General features: G+C 46.6%; 1 protein-coding gene across 2 annotated transcripts in view; it reads right to left on the bottom strand.

The window, feature by feature from the left end:
• The window catches only part of tusc3 (tumor suppressor candidate 3), a 754,082-nt gene that overhangs the window by 241,551 nt on the left and 493,230 nt on the right, over positions 1 to 19,301 (bottom strand). For both annotated transcript variants that reach the window (XM_078556286.1, XM_078556336.1), the window contains exon 8: positions 15,463 to 15,537. In XM_078556286.1, the coding sequence (XP_078412412.1) occupies positions 15,463 to 15,537 (75 nt within the window). The remainder of the gene's footprint in view (positions 1 to 15,462; positions 15,538 to 19,301) is intronic.

Genomic DNA, 19,301 nt, shown 5'->3' with positions numbered 1-19,301 from the left:
AGAAGGTTTCCATTCTGACCCTTGCAGGGTCCCTTTCAATCGTGAAGATTCAACTATTTGGTGCAGATTGTCATAAGACCCGCCTGCTCTAATTGATTTGGAAACCTGGGTGTGGGATGCTAATACTATGACTCAGTTAAAAAGCCACTGACAAACTCGCTGCTTAAACTCCCAGATTCCTGACATGTTGCTGGCCTTCCCTGCTGTGAGCAGGTTGAAACATTAAAATTCCACCCAAGGACTCTATTTTCTTAATCTGAGAGGATCGGGGAAACGGGATTTGACAGTACTGTTTAAAATGATAAAAGGAATAAGGACTAAAGTACATTGATAAATTATTTCTACTGGTAAATAAATTCAGAACACGAAGCCATGACCTCAAGATATGGTACATACAGAAAAAAAGTTTCTCATGCAAAGCGATTTTAAGGTTAAATCGATCACAACATTCAAAAAGGCACTGGATAATAATGTATAAGAAGATTAGTTTAGGGGAAAGCCGGAAAATGAGACTGGCTAATATCAGATTCCTGAAGGAATCTAAAGTCAACCAAGGCAAAAACAGCCAAATATCATCCCTCCTGGGCTATGTTATTTTATTTCTTAGTGCAAACTATGTTATTGCATTTGCAGTCTTCCTATTATCACATCATTACTACACCTCAACATACCAACTATGGTTTGTTAGTTTTGATGAGTGTTCAAATTGTCTTCTGTATTAAAAATGATATTAAATACAAATTAGGAAAATTTGCCTTAAAAAGTATTTTAAAGCAGATTCACCATATAACTTTAATAGAGGGCCAAATTTTGCTGCAGCAAGTTTTGCAGCATCTGCTGTTAGGAAGTGCAAATGTACAAATAGCTGTTCGTAAGACTTGTCGTTAAATGTTTAGGTTTTTATTTTTGTGTGGCAGGTTGCTGAAAGTGTGAGCCGACACCATCACAGTGAGGAAAACTACGCATCTGAGTGCTGAATGAACAGGACAAACAGCTGTTATTTAAGTAACATCAACTTGCACTTATATTGTACCTTTAACATAATAAGGCACTCAATTGGAGTGTTAAGGCAAAATTAGGCACTGAGCCATGTATTAGGGCAGATATGTGAAAACTTGGTCAACGAGATAGGTTTTAAGGAACGTCTTAAAGGAAGAAAGAGTGGTAGGGTATCAAAGAGATTTGACAGGAAATTCTAGAGCTTACAGTGTAGACTGCTGAAGACCTGGCCACGAATGGTAGAGCAATTAAAATCAAGGATGCCAGAATTAGACTAGTGCAGATATCTTGCAGGATCATGGGACTGGAGGAGATTATAAAGATAGAGAGAGGAAAGGCCATGGAGGGATTTGAAAACAAGGATGAGGAATTTAAAATCGAGGTATTGCTTAACCTGGAGTCAATGTAGGTCAGCGAGAACAGGGTGATATATGAACAGGACTTGGTGCAAGTGAGGACATAGGCTGCAGAATTTTGGATGACCAAAAGGGTAGAATGTGGGAGGTTGGCTATCAATACATTCAAAAATCAAATCTAGAGGTAGCAAAGGTATGGATGATAGTTTCATTAGCAGATGAGCTGAAGCAAAGTTGGATGATGTTACAGAATTGGAAATAGGCAGTCTTAGTACAGTACGAATATGTGGTCAGAACTACATGGCAGCTCAAATATGGCAACAAAGTTGCAAACAATTTGGTTTAGTCTCAGAGTCGCCAGGGAGATGGATGGAATCAGTAGCTGGGGAACGGAGTTTGTAGCTGGGCTGAAGACCAATGTTCCCACAATGTGCAGTTGTGCGGCTGCGCAGCAACCTACAAGGTACGGTGCAGACCTTGCTCCATGATAAATAATGGGGAGAATTTTCCCCCCATCGGGGATGGGGGGGGATTGTGTGGAGGCGGGCAGAGGCGGGCGCAGACCTGATCGGCACCCCCAATCGGGTCCGCACCACCATTTTACATGGGCGGAGGCCATGCATGCGAAAGAGCGCAAAAATCTCCCTGAGGCATCTCTGTGCCTCAGGGAGATTAGTTTAAGTTTTAAAAATTTAAATAAAGAAAAGAAAAAAATGTTAAGACATGCCCCCTTATGTGACAGTGTCACATGAGCTGGGGTATGCAATGAATTTTTATAAACATTTTAATTCAATTTATAAACGCTTCATGAAACCTCATCCCGGTTGGACGGGCAGCTCAGTTTATTCGTTTAATTAGCTTTAAAATGGCCTTAATAGGCCTTAGACAGTTCGGCAGGCGCGCAGCCGAGTTGGCTGCGCGCCCACTGAACTGAAAATCTAAATGACGCGCAGTGACACCAGGATGCACACCCGGTGTCACCCCACGTCATTTTACGCCTCGGCGAGCGGGCCCCACTCGCCGAGCCAAAAATTCTCCCCAACGTGTATGTGGCTCTGCAAATAAAGTTAAAGAGACAACGTATTAAAACAAACAGGTCCCAAACAGCAAATTTTAAAGGGAACGCTGCTGAAAACAATGGGTTTAGCCTTTCCAGTATTTAGTTGAAGAAAATTTCATTCACCCAGGACTGGATGTCGGATAAGCAGTCTGATAATTTAGCAGCAATGAGGAGGGAGGAGTAGAGAAAGGTAGTGATGAGGTAGAGCTGGATATTGTCACCATACATCTAAAAATTAATGTGATTTTGGACAATGATGCCAAAGGGCAGCATGATGATGGGGAACAGGATAGATCCTAGGAAACACCAAAGGTAATAGTATGGCAGCGAGAAGAGAAGCAATTGCAGTGATTCTCTGGCTATGATTAGACAGTTAGATGATTAGATGCCCCTTGTGGGACAGAATGGCGCAGCAGAAGTGTGCAGAGGCTATAACCCAAGGGTTGATGGACTGAAACCATCGTCTGCTATTTATATGGGTGAGACAGTGACACAGTGGTAATGTTACTGGACTGGTAAACGAGAGACCCAGGCTAATGTTCTGGGGACAAGGGTTCAAATCCCACCACAGCAGCTGATAGAATTTGAAGTCAGGTAATAAATCTGGAATATAAATGTAGTCTTAGTAATGGTGAGCATGAAACTATCACCAATTGTTATAAAAGCCCATCTGGTTCACTAATGCCCTTTAGGGAAGAAATCTGCCATCCTTGTCTACATGTGACTCTAGATCCACAGCAAGGTGGTTGACTCTTAGGGTGGAATCATTTGCTCCTGTTTGTGACGGGCATCATAGCAGGCAAGAGTGGAAAATATTGGGAGATCACAAAAATTGGCTGCAGGTCTAGGACTTGCTTGGTGAAGGGGAGAATTGGCCCCAGGCAAGAGAAGAGGCTGCAGGACGAGATCTGTACTGGGGAAGGGGGGTATCCCAGGATGTGTTTGGGGGCATCTGGCCTCAAGATGGCATCTGGCAAGTGGCCTCAAGATGGTGAGGGCTGAGAAGGCAGTCTCCAGAGGAGATGAGGCCAGGTGGAGATGTGAAGGTGTGAGTGAGAGAGTGATTGGTGATGCCCCTTAAGCTGGCACTAAGTGAGATGCCAGTGAATATGTGTTGGCCTTGTGAGTGTGTGAGTTTAGAGTGGTAAGATGGTTGCCTTACACTGGTAACATGGATGAGATCATTCATCCCCTTTCTGCACTGGATGGCCAACCTCTTCTGTGCAGCATTGGCACTGCCATCACCTCCCAAGCTGGAGTGGTGAAACTGCTGGACCTCCTGCGGCCAGACTGGGGGTGGGGGACATCATGGTGGGCCTCTGAAAGTGATTCCAGTGACAGGTCACTGAACCCTTCTTGGATTTCAGGGCCATGTGTTCACTGGAGCAGTTCTGGGCTCCAAGCATTGAGAACTGTGTGCAAGGCTGCAGTTTAGATATGGCACCCAGAGTGAGAAAACAGTGAGGTAACTGTGTGGCAGGCAAATCAGAGGCCGCCGCCAGCAGTTTCCTGTGGCTGCATAATTAATGATGCAGGAAGCAGACGATACTGCCCAAAAACCCACCATTGAAAGCAGAGGGTAAAATTAATTTTTTATGCCCGCTACCACACAGTGCATTTCTGGGATGATTCCGCCCTTAACTGCCCTCTGAAATGAACTAGCAAAGTCAGTTCAAGCATAGTTAGGGATGAGTAACAGTGCTGGCTTTGCTAGTGATACCCACATTCCATGAAGGAACAAGGAAATAAGAATGACAATGATGGTTACAGGAGGATGGGTGTAATCATTTGTGTCAAAGGCTGCAGACAATTTGAGAAGGACGATGAGGAATAATTTAGCTTTGTCAGCCACCAGGACAGAGAAGGAAATGTTATAAGTTTGCATGGATGCAATGATAATCAGGTGCAGAAAGAAGTATAAAGAGAAGGATTGGAATAAGAGAGAGAGAAAGAGACAGAAACAAGAGTAAAGCATTTTAATTCTTTTATATGTAATATTTAAAAAAACTCCGACAGTTAAAATGTGAAGAAATAGGTTGCCACAGTTGCAATTGTTAATTTTTAGTTGTAGAAGGGCAGAATTTAATGCTCCTCGGAGGCAGGTTGGGAGGTGGGGTGTAGGGCGTATATTGAGGCGGGAATGTGCATGATGGCAACCCATTTGTCTTTCCAGCATCTCCCTAATTAAGCCTGGGGCAGGAGGGGTTGAGGACTGCCTTCTTACCTGGAGGTCAATTGAGGCCTTTAAGTGACAGGAAGCTAGGAAAAGGTGGTAGGGTAGCTCTGTTAATTCAGGATGACATTGATACAATAGAGAGGGATAACCTTGGTTCTGGTGGGCGGGGGGTTCCCTCAGCCGGGTGTGCGCTCTTTCATGCATGTGTGTGGAAGTGCGCACAGATCTCCCTGAGGCAAAGTGCTGCCTCAGGGAGATCGGCTCACATTTTAAGCTTTAAATAAAGCTGAGAAAAAAAATTCCCTGCCATGTCCCCTCATGTGACACTGTAACTATGGACATGTCCATAACTTTTATTTTAAAATATTGTGAGATTTTTAAAACCACATCCCACCCGTGGATGAGGTTTCATGCTTTTTCAGAAGCCCGCCACGGCTCCCAGCCTACCCGCCAACCTTAAGGTTGGATGGGCAGGTCCATTAATGACTTCAACTACTTTGTTAATGGCCTTAATAGGCCATTGACAAGTTGGTGGGCGTGCACCCGAGTTGTCTGCGAGCCCGCTGAACTGAAAGTCTGAATGACGCGCCGTGACGTCGGGACCCCATGTCATTTTACGTGTCGGTGAGCGGGCCCCGCCCCCGCTCACCAACTGGAAGATACAGCCCTAAGGGAAGGACACACCATCCATGACTAACTAAAGAAATTAAAGGTAGTACCAAATTGAAAGAAAAAGTGTATAATTCTGAAAAGAAAAGTAGGTCAGGGGATTGGACAGAATATAAAGAACAGCTAAGAATGACTAAAAGATTAACAAGGAGGGAGAAATTAGAGTACGAGAGAAAGCAGCTAGAAATATAAAATAAGAAAGTATTTCTACAGGTATTTAAAAAGGAAAAGAGTAAGTAAAGTGAGTGTTGGTCCTCTAGAGAGTGAGAGTGGAGGATTAATAATGGAAAATAAGGAAATGGTGAATAAATTGAACAGATATTTTTCACCTGTCTTCACTGTAGAGGATACAAATAAAATCCCAGAAGTAAATGTAAATCAGGAGGTGAAAGGGAAGGAGGAACTTAGAACAATTCAAATCACCAGGGAAAGGGTATGGAGAGATTAATTTTTAAACCGGCTGAAGCTATGCCTGTCTGTGACCATGAACTAAAGAGCTACCATGGCAATATCACAGAAACTTGTGTCTCATTATCTCTGAAGAGACACTAACAACCCCTGTGTGCTGCAGAGACCAAATTCAAATAGAACTATATAAAGGTCATCTACATTTCATAAGCTAGACCTGGCCAACTGCAGCCTATCCATCAGCTAGGAGAAAGGACCCTGCATCCTTCTTTCAAGTTTTAATGGTTAGAACATATAACCATCTCGGGAACCCAGACAGGGGAATACACACCATTTGTCAAAGACACTGTGAAAAGGTGAGAGCCATGTGACATGGAATTCTCTAGTCTGTGTCACCAGTAATTTTGCCTTGCTTTACTAAAAACAAAAACTCAGTCTGCCATTTTACCATCTACAAGCAGCAGCACAGAAAAGGAGCTCTGCCCAGGTTTGAATGCCTGGCCCCATCTACACTGTTCCTACTGGATCGTCTGCACCATCACCTGCAAGACTGATTCATCTCCGCGTGTGTATTTCATCGTGGAAGTCAACTCTACTGTAACAGTGAAATAAACAGCATCAGTTTTCAGCTTGCAGGCCTCGATGAAGGGATACCTCATCAGGCTTTGATCGTGGACTATGGATCCATGTGAAACAATAATTCTTTTCTCTGTGGGCTTTGCCCTGTTGATCGTTCTTTACTCTATCTCTCTTTTATTGTATGAGTACAAAGGAGGAAAAGTTGCTACCCTCCTCCCGCATTTGAGTGCATGCAAATAAATTAACCCTTTGAGTTCATCCTATCTGGAGTCTGCTGTGGGGGTATTAATAGAAATTGGATCACACCAAAACTGAGGGGTTAGGAAATACGCCACAGCTTATAAAGGGGGAAGCAAATCAAAGCACCTTTCTGTTTACAGACAGGTGGTGAGAGGAGAAATCATGGTTGTTTAAATTAACCCTCTCCTACACTCCTGTCCATAATAGAGGTTATAGTGGGGCACTTAGAAAACCTCAATGCAACCAAACAGAGTCAACATGGTTTTTTGAAAGAGAAATCATGTTTGAATAATTTATTGGAGTTCATTGAGGAAGTAACAAGCAACATTTAAAAGGAGAACCTGTGGATGTGTTGTACTTAGATTTCCAGAAGGCATTTAACAAGGTGCCACATCAAAGGCTGCTACACAAAATAAGAGCTCATGGTATGGGTGGTAACATATTAGCATGGATAGAGGATTGGTTAGCTAACAGTAAGCAGGGAGCAGGGATAAATGGGTCTTTTTCAGGTTGGCAAGATGTGATAATAGGCGTGCCATAGGGATCAGTGCTCGGGCCTCAACTTTTTACAATTTATATTAATGACTTGAATAAAGGGCCCGAATATATGGTTGCTAAATTTGCTGATGAGACAAAGATACATAGGAAAGAAAGTTGTGAAAAGGACATATGGAGTCTGCAAAGGGATATAAATTGGTTAAGTGAGTGGGCAAAAAATTGGCAGATGGAGTATAATGTGGGAAAATGTGAACTTGTTCACTTTGGCAGAAAAAATAGCAAAGGGGCATGTTATTTAAATGGAGAGAGATTGCAGAACTCTGAGGTACAGAGAGATATGCGTGTCCTTGTACATGAATCAGGAAAAGTTAGTACACTTGGACAGCAGGTGATTAGGAAGGCTAATGGAATGCTGTCGTTTATTGCAAGGGAAATGGAATATAAAAGTTGGAATGTTTTTCTACAATTATATAGGTTGTTGGTGAGATCACATCTGGAGTAGTGTGTGCAGTTTCAGTCTCGTTATTTAAGAAATTATATAAATGCATTAGAAGCAGATCAGTGAAGGTTCACTCCACTGATACCTGGGATGGGGGTTGGGAGGTTATCTTTCAAGGAAAGGTTGGACTGGCTGGGTCTGTATCCATTGGAATTTAGATGATTGAGATCTTATTGAAACATATAAGATCCTGAGGGGACTTGGCAGGGTGGACTATCTTGTGTATCATGAAGTCATCCTCCTTATTATTATTGTAAATTTGGTTTGCCTAACCATATGAAGGTTAGAGTCCCCCATGATTACAGCGTTACTTTTGTCGTGTGCACCTCTGATTTCCTGATTTATGCTCTGCTCAACACTACAACTATTTTAGGGGTTCTATAAACTACTCCCACCAGTGCTTTCTGCCCCTTGCTGTTTTCTAGCTCTACCTAAAATGAATCTATAGCTTGATTTTCCTGAGTTCCTTTTTCTCTACTGTCTTAATTCCATTCTTTAGCATTAAGACTACTCCTTACCCTCCTCCCTTCAACCCCTTCCCATATTTCTTCTAAAAGCCAAATGTCCTGGAATGTTTAGTTCCCAACCTTGATCACTCTGTGACAACATTTCTATAATGACTATTCAATCAAACCTATTAATTTCTATCTGTGCTATTAATTCATCTATTTTGCTGCAAATGTTTTGTTCATTCAGATATATGATGCCATATCTGATTATATATGATGCACAAGATAAATAATACTGAATAGATTAATGGACTTAGAGTTGACAAATCCGCTGGACTTGATGACCTGCATCCTAGGGTTTTAAATAAGGTGGCTACAGAGATAGTGGATGTATCGGTTTTGATCTTCTAGAATTTCCTATATGCAGGAATACTCCACTGAGGTTGGAAGGTGGCAAATGTAACCCCACTAATCAAGAAAGGAAAGAGACAGAAAACAGGGAACTATATGTCAGTTACCATCAATAGTAGAAAAAATGCTACAATCTATAATCAGGGGTGTGGTATTACAGCTCTTAGAAAATCATAATATAATTAGGCAGAGTCAACCATTGACAAGTTTGTACGTGTATTTTTTAAGGCTGTAACTACCAGGATAGGTAAGACGGAACCAGTGAATGTCGTACAGCATATGGTCAGTGACAGAGTGGGATTCTAGGCTGCTGTGTGCCAAGGCAGACTCCCCAATAGGTTAAAGGACTTGCGTACAGCCCAGGGAAAGAACTTGTGATGTATCTGACCTTTCTGTTTCAAATAGGGCTTGCAATACTCAACATGGCAGGGAGTCACTGGGAAAGATTGTGCTGTAACCCACTGTAATCTACAGATTTCTCTGGCACTTAACAGTTTTAACTTCTGAGGTACATTGCTGTGTAATGAATCCTTTTGCGCTTGAAAAGACGGAACATACTTGAGGTGCAGCTCACACGAATTTTACTGTACACTTTTAAAAAGAGAGATCACAATCTTTTTGTATTTTCAAAAAGCATTCAAAGAGGTTACTACACAAAATTAGGGCTCATATGATTGGGGATAATGTTAGCATGGATTCAGGATTGATTAATGGAGAGAAAATAAAGAATGGAAATAAATTAGCCATTTTTGGGTCTGCAAGCTGTAAATAGCAGGGTACCACAAGGATCAGTACTTGGGCCTCAGCTATTTAAAATTGATATCAATGACTTAAACAAATGGACCGAGAGTAATGCATCCAAGTTTCCTGATGGTACAAAGTTAGGTGATATATACAGGTTAAGTGAGTGGGCAAGGTCGTCCTTTGAGGAGAGATTGAGTAGATAGGGGTTATTTTCCCTGGGCTTTAGAAGAATGAGGGGTGATCTCATTGAAACATATAGGACAGGATTTTGAGGTCATCAGGTGGGCATGGTGGCCCCGGAGCGGCCTGGAAACGGTCCACCGCCCGCGATCAGCCCTCGGCCCGATTTTACACTGGTGGGCCAATTAAAGCCCGTCCAGCATGAAATGTGGCTCGTCATTGGTGGGAAGGGCCGAGCAGGACCAGGGGCCTGTCGGCTGCCGGGTTCAATGGTGACCCTGCGGACGGTTTAAAAGTGGCCTAGACAGCCCCAGGAAGGCTGTCATGAAAGGACATCACCTCTGATTTCCCAAACCAAAGTCATTGAGTCGACTGTGGCTGGACATGGTAGGCGGGAGGGCAGGTTGGGTGAACACTCTGCCCCCCCCCGCTTTTCCAACGAGTGCCTCATCGTCCTTTTGGAGGAGGTGGCTGCCAGGAGGGACACCCTTGTCACCAAGAGGGTATGGGAGGAAGTGGCAGCAATGGTGGGCAGCCGTGATGCAGTGCGGCGCACATGAGTGCAGTCCTTCAATGACCCCAGGAAGGGTGAGTATCATGTTAGCATGGGTCAGTGTGCAGAAGAGTTAAGGTGTGGCTGTCCCCCCGCCAAATAGACTTCAAGGTGCTAGAGTCTAAGCGCCAAATGTCAATGATGCCGGAGCTGGCCAGGGGGGTGAGCCCTGGCTGTTATGAGTGAGCGCCTTGCGGCTCAAGGGCCATGAATCGGATGTGCCCTGCGAGGTATTCCTCAGCCGGGGTAGGCCAGGCTGCAATGACGCTGCAGGTACAGACTGGACTAATCAATGCTCCTCTCTTCTTTCAGGTGAAGACAAGCAGTAACCAGACGGAGAGGGCACGTACAGTCCATCCTCGTTACCTGCTCAGCAGGTTCGAGCAAGATGTCCTGGAGCTCGCAAGCCGGCACTTCCCATGCAACCGGGCATAGAGAGGCGGAGGTGCCAGACGAAGGTAAGAGTGCAGTGCACAGAGGTGAGAGTTTCAGATTGTGCAATCATTCTAGTGTAATCTCTTCACTGATGTGAGCCGTGAACCTGGAGTCCCCATTGATCATTGGAAGGCGATGTCACCGTGTTGCAGATCTCCATTGTCTCACCAGGGTTCCTAGCATGCACAGTGACAGTGTGGTGACTTGAACTAATGACATGACCTTGTTCTCCCTTTTAGGTTCACCAGCAGATGTTCGTTCTGTGGACCCCAAAGGGTCACCCTTGACACCGGAAGACCACCAAGCTTCTGTTGCACCTGCATCACACCCGCTTTCTGAAGCAGGCACCAGCGCACCTCAATGGGCATTAGTTCGGCAGCTAGTATCTCAGTGTGCGTTGGTGAGGGAATTTCACACTCGCTTGAGGTGCAGGTGGAGGCAGAGAATGCCCAGGACGTCAGCAATCGGAGGACTGCTGGGGACCAGGACGACGCTCAGTCGGTGGCTGATGATGAGCCTCTGGAGTCGTCCATAAGGAGGCAGATGCTGGATGTCCAGCGGGATGTGCGGGAGGATCTGGCAGAGATCCATGAGGGTCAGCATTCCATGGTCTCTGTTATGGAGGAGTCCATGTGGAGCATAAGCACTGTGTTGACCCTCATGGCCGAGGGCACTGCCTCCTCCATTGAGAGGCAGCTCCAGGGACAGAATCAGGGGTTCGTGGGGTTGCGCTCGGACCTGCAAGCCCTCATACAAGCATTGAGCTCAGGTGGTCAGTGTCAGTGTGGGAGATGGATGAAGCACCCATTATCCCAGCTAGGTGCCCATCCATCAATGGTGAACAGGGAGGTCCAGAGCAACCTCACGTTGGCGCACAAGCTGCCTGTCATCTCTGTGGGCTCCTCGCAGGGCACTCTGGATGATGGCAGCAGCTCCTCCACCCCTCTGCCAGTGACTGTCACATGTGGTGAGGCTTTAATGACTGGGAAGATGCCAGCAGTGTCACTGGGTGCTCCCTCCCAAGCGGGGCCAGCACAGGCTCCACTGGCCAGAGGACGACTGCCGAGATCATCAAGGCCAACAAGAAACCACAGTCAACAGGTTGTTTCCAATGCCTGTGGCAGCGAGCAGGTGGGAGCACCATGACGTAACACTCACAAGCGTAAGTTAAAGGCACCATGAGCACAAGAAGGACAGATCACGGGCGATTTTATGTTCATTTTTTACTTTATCTATACTGGTCTGGGAATGAAGACCAGAGAAGTTTATGTAAATAGTTTGGAATTGTCAAAATTAGGTAAATGTTGGTTTTGTCATCATGGCCTGAGTATTCTTCACCTTTTTATTTTATTGGCGCAGGGTACGCCAGTATGTAATGCTGAACATAAATGGCTCTGAACTTTATTGCACAGGCATTGAGTGTTCTTTGAGACCAAATGAAAGTGTCCCTTCAGACATCCAAGATGGAGGAGGCAACCCTGGCATGAGGTGAAAGCAGATCTTTGGCAGCCTAGCTGAAGGAGCTTTGGATCAAGGCATCCCTGGTGTCCCTGCCTCCCCGGAGGTTTCAGAGGTCTGGCTCCACGCCCTCAGTGTTCTCCTCACCGTGCTCCTCTTCCAACTCACTACTGGATTCATCATCTGTGGCCTGTGCAGCTGTGTCAAGATCCTCTTCCTCCAGTGGGGCCCCCTTGCCAGTGTCAGATTATGGAGAGCTCAGCATGCAATCACTATCAGTGATGTCCACTTTATGGGGTATTGTAGTGCTCCCCCCGAATGGTCCAGGCATCGGAAATGCATCTTGAGAAGACCTATGATCCTCTCTACCACCGCCCTTGCGGATGCATGATTGTATGGTAATGCTTCTCTGCCTCTGTTCTTGGGTGGCGGAGAAGCGTCATGAGCCACCCTTCAACGGATAGCCCTTGTCACCCAGCAGCCATCTATCCAGTCAGGCTGGAGCACTTTTATTGAAGTGCCTTGGCACCTGGGAGTGTCTGAGGATGTAATCGTCATGGGAGCTGCCAGGGTACCTTGCACAGACTTGCACAATCTTCAACCTGTGGTCACACGTTATCTGCAGGTTCATGGAGTGAAATCCCTTCTTGTTGATGAAGGCACCCGGCTGACCCGCTGGCACCATGATGGCCACATGTGTGCAGTTGATTGCACCCTGGACACGGAGGAGCCCAGCAATTGCTGCAAAGCCTTTGGCTCGCTCAGCCTGGCTGGCCTCGTCCGTACGTTAAAGAGTAAAGGTCAATATCTGCCTGAACAAAGCTTCTGTCACCAGCTTGACACAACTGTGGACAGCTGATTGAGAGACACCACACAGGCCCCCCACTGAGCCCTGGAAAGAGCTGGATGCATAGAAGTTGAGGGCCTCTGTGACCTTCAGAGCCACTGGCATGGGGTGTCCACCCACACTGTTAGAGGTGATCTCAGGGCCAATCCTCTGACAGATAGAGGTCACTGTCTCCCTTGAGAGGCGGAGCCTCCTTCAGCATTGCACCTCAGACATATTGAGGTAACTGCATCGCCGCCTGTAAATCCTGGCAGCAGGATAGTGGTGTCTTCTGCGGCCCCTTCCACCTTGGGACTTACTGCTGGCCTTGCGTCCCTTGTGCCTGTGCCTCCCTCCCCTGGAAACTACATAGGGACACCTGGCCTCCTCATCCTTCTGCCCCTCTCTTCCTCCTCAGAGGAGGTGCCACCAGTGGAGACCACAATCCCCATTACCAGGGTAACTGAAGGCTGTCTGATTCCTGGAAGGGTCCACACAGTCTGAATCTTCTGGGGGCCTTGCAGATACCAAGGAGTCCTGAAATGAATCCTGGAAATGCCAAGAATGAAGCCCCAAATACCAATAAGTCACCAGCAGCAAACTACCTACCAAACTCCTCACTACTCAGGCTGGCAATGCTGCTGACCCTTTTTATCCCGCCCTTGGATGAGGTTTTTGAAAATGCTGGCTGGCCGCCTGTCCATGTGACGAGCGCGAAATCGCACGGGCAATGAAAAATTGCCGTCAATTAGACTGTTAATGGCCTAAAGTGGCCTGTTAATTAATGGCGGGTGCGGCTCTGGAACCCGTGTGCATGATGACATCAGGATGCTCACCCGACATCATCACGTGCAATTTTACGCCTGATTGGGTCGGGTGCACACGCCCGTGGGAACTAAAATCCTGCCCATAAAATTGTTAAGGGGCTTTTTAAGGGGAGATGCTGGGAGGATGCTTCCCCTGGCTAGACAGAACTAGGCATCACAGTCTCAACCAATTAGGACTTAGATAAGGAGAATTTTTTCACTCAAATGCTTGTGGACCTTTGAAATTCTCGACCCCTGATGCCAGTGGATGCTCAATCGTTGAATACATTCATTACACAAATGGATAGATGGATAGTTTTTTGGATATTAAGGGAATTAAGGAATATGGGGATAATGTGGGAAGGTGGAAATTGAGACAGAAATTTAGCCATGATTGTACTAAATGATGGTTCAGGCTCGAACTGCCAACTCCCACTCCTTTTTATTCAACTCTGGTTCTTGTGAATCCAAACCCATATCCTCAATGGGCAACAATCCGACATCTTATCACTCAGTTACAAATCATCACAGCATCATTTTGACCACATTCCAGATATAAAAGTAACAACAAAACAACCATTCCATAACACCTATATCCAATAAAACATCTAATATTCCATATAATTCCAACCAATCACCCTTGCACATTCTTCACCTACCTTTGCCTGGTCTGGTGCTCCCACACTATCCCAGCAACTGCAGCATGACTAGAGGAAGATGCTGACCCACTGATGGAGATTGCAAATGGCCTTGCAAGATGACTTTGAGAATCTCTGGGCCAAGAAGACTTTGCTTCGGTCTGCATCACCTTGGCATGGGCAGAAGCAGTATAGACCAGCTGACAGACAACAGCAAGGGCACTGGAGAAGTTGCAGTGGTGGATTCACCAATGCTGTTATGAGGGGACATCAGGTTCACATTCCACCAAACCACTAACACTTCTTCTTGGTGGCACCTCAGCAGTCCAAGTAATCTTCTGGAGGGCAAAATGCTGGACTGGTGAGGGATCCTGAAAACCCCTTCGATCCTGATATCCACAGACAACAAGCTGAGATTTCACAGCCTGAAATAGTCTGAGTTTCCATCGCAGCACTCAGATATTGGGTAGATTCTGCTTGTGCTGCAATAGAAACTGGGACATTGGCAAACAATGGCTGCATCATGGTTTAGTTCTCAAGTGCTCTCATGGAGTTGGCAGGACTTCCATGCTGGAAAGGAGGGCTCCAAGCCTTGCGTGAAACCATACTGGTACCTAACACTTCCGGGCTCCTTCAAAGTGACCACAGGCTCTCTGGCAGGCCTGCCAACGCACCAAACATTTCTGTGTGCATGCCTATCAGCTTTTTTTCTTTATGCCCCCCCCCACCCCCCAAATCAAAGTCCTCATCCAAGTCTTCTGCAGCAATGGGCCTCTTTCCTCCTTTGTATCTCCTGCACCAAGGCTTCCAGTGCTGCATTTTAGAACCTTGGTTTGGTTTTCTCCTCTGTTGCACCATATTCCAACATTCTTCCTGTTATTAACTCCTCTTTCATCACTTGCAGTCTCTGCTGCAGCAAGAATGCACCACACCTTTCAGAGGCTTTAAGAGTGTAGGTTAGCATTAAGTGGTGCTCGCCTTGCACCACCTTGGGCCCCATGCTGAGGCATGCAGCCATTCAGTAGTGTGCTCATTGCTGAGCTCCACTCCACAATAATTAAATTAACAGGCTGTCTTAAGTTTGTTTACTGTCTACATTAGTTTGAACGGGGATGGGTTAATCCTGCATCGTGATCCCAGTGCCTGATCTCAGTCGCAATCAAATTTTGACCCCAATGACCATTCATTTGTATCTTCACTTAATATCATAACTGTCAAGCATTAAGACCCTCCCCCTGAATGTTTTGAATATTGTTAGATGGTTGAAATTATGTCATGCCTTGGCAATCTCTGTAGTAGACTCTATCAAGTAAGGGATATTTGGTAAATAGCAAGAGCAAAGCCAATATTTACACAACACATTAGATCAACTTACAAAGTAGTTGATTGCATGTCTTATTCAACACTTTACAACTTGAAATGCCTTGTCCACTCAAAAAAAGTAAAACAATGATATATAAACTGTTGGCATAACTTACTTCTTCTTTTGCCTACATCACCTTTGGACGTTGCAGCTTCATTTAAAAGAACCATTCCCATGGTGATGGCAGCATCTGCAGTTGTCGTCAAGGAAACAAAAGAACTGTGCTTCCCATAATGCTTTGTAGGTGCATTTTTCTCAGTTTGTTTTAAACATTGTCACTAAAACTGCTTGGGTTTTACTTCACCAATTATTCGATGCAAATTATGACTGATTTAGATGACCCTTTTAAGTATTAATTCCAAAATGCATAATTCATAGTAAGGGAAAATAAATCACCTAAAATCAGTACAATAGAAACTCTAAAGATTAACATCAAGAAGTGTTAACAATGCAACATGAAAATTCATACATATAAGGCATGTGTATTTAATAAAGGTTCTTTAAAGCTGTGAAGAATCAATCCTGAAATTAATTGTTGAACAATTTTACCTTACATTATCAAGGCTAAAAGACAATAAACGCAATACTACTATTTATCCTTTATTTACAATGTAAATTTTGATAACATTTTATATTAGATTTCAACATATCTATTCTTTCACTTTGAGGTATAATTTTCATATGGAATTGAAATTGCAATAAGATAGCTTAAAGCTTTATCGGTAATGTCCAATGTTTTGTAATCATTGGAGGCCTGTTGCATTCCTTTAGCAATTTAATTGTACATAAAATGTGCCCTGCCCGCATGATGAATAGAAGCAACTCAATGGCCAGAATTTTCCCATTGGCGTGCAGGGGTGGGCCCCGCACATCCGCTCAAAATGACGCATGGTGACATCGGGCGAGCGTCCCGATGTCACCGCGTGCCATCGGAATATTTCATTGGGTGGGCGTGTGATGATGTCTGATGCACGCCCGCCATTAATTAATGGGCCACTTAAGGCCCTCGAGGTGCCAACTGACAGCAACTTTTTGGCGCCTGTGCAATCTTCGGGTCGGCGCATGGGTACAATGGGCAGGCGGGTAGGACACATTTGTATAAACCTCATCCACAGGTGGAATAAGAGGGTTCAGTGGGGTCGCGAGTGTGCTCTGTCAAATATTGAGTTTTCAAAGTTACTATACTTGCCTGTGTGATCTGCAATACTTCAAAATGTATACCAGCTGCTTAGTCTGGGCTCACAACCTTCAGGTCAGCACTCTGCAGTGAGGAATCCTTTTTGGGCCTGGGAATGGGAGCTGAACTCTCTACTAGCGGCACCTCCTCTAAGGAAGTGAGGGCTAGAAGGGGGAGGAGGCCAGGAGTGCAAGTTTAACCTCCAGGGGAGCCACCTTTGGGAGGACAGGCACAGGCACAAGGGGTGCAGGGCCAAGAGATAGTCCAAGGTGGAAGGGGCTGCAGAAGGCACCACTATCCTGCCAGGGTACACAGGCGGCAAAGCAGCTAACTCAATATGTTTGAGGTGCAATGCTGAAGGAGGCTCCGTCTCTCAAGGGAGACAGTCAACTATATCTGTCAGATGATTGGGCCTGAGATCTCCGCAAACTATGTGGGTGGACACCCCTCACAGCTGCCCTCAACTTCTATGCCTCTGGCTCTTTCCAGGGCTCGGTGGGTGATCTTTGCGGTGTCTCCCAATCAGCTGTCAACACTTGTGACAAGCAGGTGACAGATGCTCTGTTCAGGCGTGCATTGACCTTCATCCACTTCCGTTGGGACCAGGAAAACCAGGCACAGCGAGCCAGAGAGTTCACAGCGATTGCTGGCTTCCCCCGTGTCCAGGGTGCAATAGACTGCACACATGTGGCCATCAAGGCTCCAACAGGTGAGCCCGGTGCCTTCGTCAACAGGAAGGGCTTCCACTCCATGAACGTGCAGATAGTGTGTGACCACAGGATGCTGATTCTACAAGGCTGTGCAAGGTACCCAGGCAGCTCCCAGGACGCCTACATCCTCAGACACTCCCAGGTGCTGGGGCTCTTCGGTGCTCCAGCTCGGCTGGATGGATGGCTGCTGGGTGACAAGGGCTATCCCCTCAGAAGGTGGCTCATGATGCCCCTCCGCCATCCAAGAACAGAAGCTGAGCAGCGCTACAATAGGAGCCACGCCTCCACAAGGGCTGTGGTGGAGAGAGCCATCGATCTTCTCAAGGTGTGCTTCCAGTGCCTGGACCTCTCAGGGGGTACACTCCAGTACCCCCAGATTGTGCTTACCTGATAGTGGTTGCATGCTGCACTCTCCACAATCTTGCGCTGGAAAGGGGGGACGCTGCGGACGATGAAGACATCGACGCAGTGTCTGCGGCTGCACACGATGACTCCAGCAGTGAGTCCGAGGATGAGCACGCACAGGGAAATGCTGAGGGGGTAGACGTTGACCCGGTAGGAGTCAGGGACACCGGGGAGGCTTTAACCCAACGGACTTTCAGCTAGCACACCACATTTGGACCTCCAGGACAAGCCTAGGTTGTAGGCTCCATACTCAATACCTAAATGCAAAATCTACCTGGTTAGGAGCATTAACTAAGGGCCATTTCAATAAAGCTGAATGTCCCACAAAACACTCAACATTTTTGGAAACCATCCACCTGCAGAAGAAAAGAGGCAACCTCATGGTGACATGTCTGAATTTAATATTACAACCAAAGAAACTTAAGGAAACAAAATACAAAGGTGTTAAAAATCACAAAAACGCATAAAGGCCTCATCTCAGGCCAACACAAAAGCACCAGTGATAAACCCGTGGTGCGCCTAAGGTGCCTTATGTTTACGTTTTCGGGTGCTACGTCTTGGTGCTGACCCCTCGCTGGGAGTGGCATCTGAGATAGCCTGCTGACTCTGCTGTCCTGTTGGCCTCAATGACCTTGGCGGTCGTCCTCTAGCCCGTGGAGCTTGTGCTGGCCCCGCTTGGGAGGGAGCTGCCAGTTCCACAGCTGGTATCTCTCCAGTCATCGCAGCCTCACCGGAAGCAACAGTCACTGGCAGAGGGGTGGAGGAGCTGCCGCCCTCATCCAGAGCACCCGGAGAGGAGCCCGCAGGGACGACAGGCAGCTGGTGCACCGATGTAAGGTCGCTTCGGACCTCCCTGCTCACTGTGGATGAATGGGCACTGAGCTGGGAAATTTGGTGCCCAGACCATCTTCCACACTGGCACTGACCATCTGAGGTCAATGCCGATGTGAGGGTTTGCTGGTCTGAGCGCATCCCCAGGAAGCCCTGACTGGTCTCCTGGAGGAGCCTCTCCACGAGAGTCGCCACTTTCTCCATGGAGGACGCATGGTGCTCGGCCATGAGGCTCATTGCGTCGGCATTAGTCGCGTAGACTCCTCCAACATGGACGCCAAGCCGAGCAAAGCCTCATGTATCTCCACCAGATGCTCCCGCATACCCTGCTGCATTTCCTGCGTTTTTTGCATCGCGGAGGACTTCAGGGGCACATCATCAGCCACCGACTGAGCATGTGCCTGATACCCTGCAGTCCTCCACTGCTGGCGCCATAGGCGCTCTCTGTCTCTGCCAGCTTCACCAGCGACTGTGAAGTGCCCTTACCACTGTGCCCCGGGGACGCGAGCCGATGTTCTAATTCCCACTAGTATCTGCGCTGTTGCCTGCCTGGCAGAGATGGTGTGACGCTGGTGAGACTTCAAGGCTCTCAGATGTGAGAGGGGGCCTCCACTGCTCCTCCTCCCGGCCCAGCTACACTGATCCTGAAAGGAAGAACAAGGGCATTTGATTAGTTAACGTGGAGACAATGTCAATGTGCATCCCTGACCCCCGGATCTTTATGCACTCATCCTTCCATAAGCAATGGTCAAGCCATGTTGCAAACTTCAATCACTGAACATTCAGCACTGCCATGGCTGGTGGGAGAATAATGGTGACCTCACTGCTGGG

The sequence above is a fragment of the Cetorhinus maximus genome, chromosome 1, assembly GCF_964194155.1.
Source record: "Cetorhinus maximus chromosome 1, sCetMax3.hap1.1, whole genome shotgun sequence".
NCBI lineage: Eukaryota > Metazoa > Chordata > Chondrichthyes > Lamniformes > Cetorhinidae > Cetorhinus > Cetorhinus maximus.
The sequence above is the reverse complement of the archived record's forward strand: the minus strand, read 5'-3'. Positions and strand labels throughout refer to the sequence as shown.